Raw genomic sequence first — 6,523 nt, forward strand, 5'->3', positions numbered from 1 at the left:
GTATGTTCATGGGCATCTCTTTCTTTAAGTTAGGGAAGTTTTCTTCTGTAATTTTGTTGAAGATATTTACTGGCCCATTACATTGGGAGTCTTTACTCTCTTCTATACCTATTATCATTAAGTTTGGTCTTCTCATTGTGTCCTGGATTTCCTGGATGTTTTGGGTTAGGAGCTTTTTGCTTTTTGCATTTTCTTTGACTGTTGTGTCAATGTTTTCTATGGTGTCTTCTTTCTCTGAGATTCTCTCTTCTATCTCTTGTATTCTATTGGTGATGTTTGCATCAATGACTCCTGATTTTTTTCCTAGGCTGTGTATTTCCAGGGTTGTCTCTCTTTCTGATTTCTTTATTGTTTCTATGTCCATTTTTAGATTCTGGATGATTTTGCTCATTTCCTTCACCTGATTAATTGTGTTTTCCTGTAGTTCTGTAAGGGATTTTTGTGTTTCCTCTTGAAGTACTTCTAGCTGTTTACCTGTGTTCTCCTGTACTTCCTTGAGGGTGCTATTTATGTCTTTCTTAAAGTCCTGTATTATCATCATGAGAAGTGATTTTATATCTGAATCTTGCTTTTCTGGTGTAATGGTATGTCCAGGACTTGTTATGGTGGGAGAATTGGATTCTGATGATGTCAAGCAACCTTGGTTTGTGTGGTTTATTTTCTTATGCTTGCCTCCCACCATCTGGTTATCTCTAGTGCTACCTGCACTTGCTAAATCTGCTTGGAGCCTGTCCTTCCTGTGATCCTTGTTGTGTCAGAACTCCTCAGAGTCAAGCTGTCTCTATGATCCTGTGATTCTGGGCTTGTTAGAGCACCTGGGAGTGGAGCTTCCTCTGGTTGGTGTGGGACTGGCTGCAGAGCTTGTACTCAAGGTCTGCTGAGGACACCAGTCCAGAGAGACTGGAAGGAACCAGAGCCACTGGTCTGGTGAAATTCCTGTGTGCCTGGTCCTGCTGGTCCCAGTTACTCCCGGTGTTGGGACAGATGTTGGTTCCTCCTCACCTCTGATCCTGGGTGTGTCAGAGTGCCTGGGAGTGGAGCTTCCTCTGGGTGTTGAGAGACTGGATGCAGAGCTTGAGCCCAAAGTCTGCTCAGGACACCAACTCAGAGAGACCAGCTTAATCCATTTTTAAAAAGCATCATAGCTTTTAAGAGATTTTTAGATGAGTGAATCGACCCAGTCATTTAAACATTACAATATTTCATCACATTGTCACTTGTTAAAATTTTCAGCTACTGTACTTTAAAATCTGTTTGTATATGGCTCTGTGATACCATGTTAGCCTGGACAAGAGAACAGTAAACAGTCACCCATGACTCAAATTTGCTAGTGCAATTACCATGTCTAAATTTCATGTAAACAATAATGAAGTGAGTTTTGAAAACAAATTTGGATCATCCTGTCTAGACTATCTAATCTTTACTTTCAAATGAAGACCATGGCATTAAATGGAGTCGAAATTACTATCCTACTGACCTTAAAGATACAAACTCCCAAGATTTCTTAGCTGCATATAAATTTAGTTATTTCCAGAATTATGTGGGTATAGATAACCATGGGCTTCAAATGAGACCACAGCTTTAACAAATTTCTAGATTTAAGATCTAAGACTCCTGGGTACAAAGCCAGAATCCACCAGACAGTTTCTAGTGGAACAATTACAATCATGTTAGCTGGTAGACTTTTTTGTCATTTAAACATTAGAATCTCTTTAATTACATTTATTTTCATAATAAGACCATCACATTATATCAAGACATTTAAGAAAAATTAATATTTAGAAAAGAAATATTTCTTCATTAAAATTGTTCATATCAGTAATTAAGCAATTAATAAAAATTATAATATGTGACTGCAGTATATAACAAAACAAACATTATAAAACTTATACTCAGAAGAATCTTGTAGAAGTAGTGTCTAGTTCTTATGTCCAGCACCATGCTCCCAGAAGTAAGTCTCAGACTCAAAATATATTTCCAAATATATTTTGGCAGTATTGCTATGATTTTCACTTATTGATCATAAATATTCCCACTTATTCTAATATTCTTCCACATGTCTGGTTACCTGTGCTCATGTCCCATGCATCTATCACATATATTACCTTCACAGGCATATCTCCAATTGCTTGGCTCCTTCCCTAACCTGTTTTGGCTCCTAGATGTCCACTCTTCTACTCTTTTCTATAGTCATATTTTTTAATTGACATGTGATGCATGCAAACAAAACACAGTATGTTGACTCAATAACTTTTTATTACATTCCTACTCTCCTATGTAGAATATGAATGCCTACACAAGAATAAAATCAAGGAAAACTCTTCATACTTAAGTACTCTGTAGAATTATATACATGGTTTGTATACACCTTAATCTTGTCTATCTCTTTTGTCATATGACTGCTACTTTCACTTATTTTTATTCTTACAACTGAATGTGCAGATGAGAATTAGTAGAAAATTAGTAGCTTCATTTTAGCAAAACTGTACATTTAAAGTAGTTATTACTCAGGGGAAAAATAACAAATATTTTATATGAGCAAGCACTGTATAGGCAAATTGTTATTACTGATAATAACACATTGAACTTGCCAGAAAAATAAATGGCATATTTAAACAAACAAGAATTGCCAAATTTTGACAGTTTTCTGCGATATCTACAATTGTGAGAAATACTAGTTGCTGGAATGCATTACTTCATCATATAAATTTTCACATAATATATGTTCTTTGAGATATGGCTTTGATCTATAGTCTAGGGAAGTCTTGCCATCAATATGTTACTTGAGCTGCAATTTAAGTTAGGGTATTCCTTCTGCTCAGTAATTATGCCCAAGTACTTAAAGCATGGCTAAAAACAGAGCATAAAAATCAACTAACTCATGCTGCTGCCTTATCAATTCCTAACACTTTCTTGAATGCTCTGGCTACTTCTTTATTCCGGAGGCTATAAATGAGGGGGTTCAGCATTGGTGTAAGGATAGTGTAGAAAGCTGACACTATTTTGTCCTGGGTGGGAGAACGACCAGAAGAAGGCCGCATGTATATGAACATGGCTGCCCCATAGTACATTCCCACCACCATGAGGTGAGAGGAACAGGTGGCAAAAGCTTTGTGGCGACTCTCAGCTGAGCCCATATGAAGAACAGCCAGAATCACACGAGTATAGGAAGCAATAATGATTGCTACAGGTAAAGTAAGCATAATTACACAGCAGAAAAATATAATCTTTTCAAATATCAAGGTATTACTACATGAAAGTGTGAGCAAAGCAGGAACATCACAGAAAAAATGAGGTATTTCTCTGGCACCACAATATGAGAAAGACAATGCAGCTGCAACTTCTATTATACCATCAAGAGAGCCAAGAATCCAAGAGGAGGCAGCCACAAGGCCACATATTTTGTGACTCATGAGAATAGGGTACCGTAATGGGTAGCAAATAGCTACATAACGGTCATAGGCCATTGCAGCCAACAAAAAGCACTCAGCTCCAAGTAGAGATACATAGAAGAATATCTGGATTCCACAGCCAACCATGGAGATGGACTTGTTGCCAGAGAGGAAGTTGAATGCCATTTGGGGTACTGTAGTACAGATGAGCATGAGATCCATGAGAGAAAGTTGGCTGAGAAGGATGTACATGGGGGTATGAAGATGGGGATCTAGGTAGATGAGAATCACCATGATAGAATTTCCTATGAAGGCCATGAAGAAGATACTCAGGATTAGGGAAAAGAAAAACGTATGAAGAGGGCTATGATCAAATAATCCTAATAGGATGAAATCAGAGTTCCTGGTCCAATTGTTCCACTGTATCATGTGCATGTTCACTGAGGAGACAGAATATATAATAACAGTTTTATTGTGCCATATAAATGTCTAATGTTTCCTTCCAAGCTAGAATGATACAGTGCTATGCAAATATTAGAAGAATCTCTCATTGGACATCAGCTATCATTGGACATCATTGGTGATATGGGAGACTAAACTCATTTTTAATTCTCTTTCTTTATCTGTCTCTATTTGTCTATATATCTCTGTCTCTGTCTGTCTCTCACACACATATATACAGGCACAGACACACAGACACACACACACACACACACACACACACACACATACACACACACACACACACACACACACTTTGGACTTATGAATTTCTTGCCTTAACCTCTAAGGTTTTGAAATTATAGACATGCAGGTACCATAATGCCTGGCTTTTAGCAAACAGAAATAGAAGATTGCATAAAAACATATATCAAAATTTCTTTAATTACTAATGAGGAAGAATTTAATACACATGTGTAGTGTTAACAACCCTTTTCATAATAACTAACATTAATAAAAAGGTTTCTGAGTCCATGGAACTCCACCTTCTCTGTCTTTTATTTTCCTGGTAGTCACCATGTCACATTAAGACAAGAATTCTTTATATATTTGTATTCATATACTTATTTATTTATTTTTGCTTTCTTTTAATTTTATTCTTTTTTAAGACATTTTCTTTATTTACATTTCAAATGATATCCCATTTCCTGGTTTCCCCTCCCCCCAAAACAAACCCTATTCACTTCTCCCTCCCCCTGCACACCAACCCACCCTCTCCTATTTGTTGGCCCTGGTATTCCCCTACACTGGGGCATTGAGCCTTCCCCAGACCAAGGGCTTCTCCTCCCATTGATATCTGACAAGGACATGCTCTGCTGCATATATGGCTGGAGCCATGGGTTGTTCCATGTGTATTCTTTTGTTAGTGGTTTAGTTTCTGGGAGCTCTAGGAGGAAAGGTCTGAGTAGTTGTTCTTCCTATGGGTTGCAATGGCCTTCAACCCCTTCAGCCCTTATTCTAACTCTTCCATTAGAGACCCCAAATACTGTAGGCATCTGCCTCTGTATTTGGGAGGTTCTGGAAGAGCATCTCAGGAGACAGCTGTATCAGGTTCCTGTGAGCAAACACTTCTTGGCATCCACAATAGGGTCTGGGTTTGGTGTCTGTTTATGGAATGGGTCCCCAGGTGGGACATTCTCTGGATGACCTTAAGAGCATGACTTTGCAGGTCTTTAGGTCTATCTTAGTGGTTGAGGTTGAGTATAACATATGAAAGAATCCAATTTACATCTCTAGCAGCATTTTTAAAAAGATTGAAAACTAACATCTTTTAAATTTTCTTCCTTCTTTTGTCATTTTGTAGAACTAAGACATTGCTTTTTGTCTATGTCTCTCCTAATGTCACATGAACAAATTTTCTACATTGTGACATTTTTTCTTTTATCAAAACTATGTTGTTTGGCAGATTTGAAAGGTTATCCTCTTTCAGTTGTCATTTTGTCCTATATTACTAATCAACTCACAATATTGTATATTTTATATGTATAATACTTGCCAATGTTCTTACTCACTGTTGTCTTAAAAATAATTATTATCCATTGTATTTACATTTTGTTTTCAATATTTTATTCTAAAATTGCTATTTACATTTTTCATTTTCAATTTTAAAAAGTAGAGTTATTTATTTTATTTTCTGTATATGGTTATTTATTGCATTTATGTCTGTAAACCACAGAAATATAACATCCATCATGAAAAGAATAAAAAGTATCATTTCCCTTGGAACTGGAGTTACAGATAATTGTGAGCTGTCATGTGGTTCATAGGTTGTAATCCTGAGTCCTCTAGAAGAGCAGCCAATGCTCTCAACCACTAAGCCATTTGTTCTGTCCATGTTTCCTTTTGAAAACAATATTTCAACTAATTCCTTTAGATACTTGGGCAGTGTATCTTGAGCACATTCTATCCCCCATGTACTCCCATAAGCAACCTCACCATACTACCTTCCCTTTCCCAACCAACTATGGGTTTTCTTCTCTATTTCTTCCAGCAATTCTAGTATGTTTTGCATAATTAAACTTAAAAGCATGGCTTGCTATGTCATGTTGTAGGCATACCATGGGTGACATTTATTATGAAACTGACTCTTCATATCGAGGTAAGATTTTATTTGTGTGTATATTCCTTACTCTGTGCTGAAGATTTTATGTCTTCATTTTGTTACAAGTCTTGTGCAAGCAATCACAACTACTGTGACATCATATGTGAATAGTTTGCTTGATGTTATATGCCACCTCAAATTTTTGAAATCTTTACACATCCTTTTCCATGAATATTCCTGAGGAGGGCAGTAATCCTGTTCCAGGATTTATTAAAAATGTTAATACTATAGAGAATACTTAACATTGGGCAAAATCTCTCTTGTAAAAAGTAATTAGAAACTCCTGAATGGAAAACACATGCCATCCAGAGTAGGAAATAGGTTTCTTAGGTGAGCCAAGCCATGTGGTTTTCCCCCAGTCACACAGGTTCAGACTAGGATAAAAATTTGTGCTAAGTTGGCACATATAATTCTGGGGTTCATGGTTTAAAACTAAGACACCCCAAGCCAACTTAGGAACAATGAGCAGCAGGTTAGGATTCAGTCAGAGGTTTCCTCAAAAGGCTTCTAAGCTGCAGCAGAGAGCTTA

The 6,523-nt window shown here is 37.0% G+C and overlaps 1 protein-coding gene across 1 annotated transcript; it reads right to left on the minus strand.

Moving 5' to 3' along the window:
* Nucleotides 1-2,836: 2,836 nt before the first annotated feature.
* On the minus strand, nucleotides 2,837-3,917 carry LOC116086320 (olfactory receptor 2M3-like). The gene has a single exon (XM_031364635.1). It carries the CDS (start codon nucleotides 3,825-3,827, stop codon nucleotides 2,880-2,882), a length of 948 nt encoding a protein of 315 aa, XP_031220495.1. The 5' UTR covers nucleotides 3,828-3,917; the 3' UTR covers nucleotides 2,837-2,879.
* Nucleotides 3,918-6,523: the final 2,606 nt, after the last annotated feature.

The sequence above is a fragment of the Mastomys coucha genome, unplaced genomic scaffold, assembly GCF_008632895.1.
Source record: "Mastomys coucha isolate ucsf_1 unplaced genomic scaffold, UCSF_Mcou_1 pScaffold12, whole genome shotgun sequence".
Classification (NCBI taxonomy): domain Eukaryota; kingdom Metazoa; phylum Chordata; class Mammalia; order Rodentia; family Muridae; genus Mastomys; species Mastomys coucha.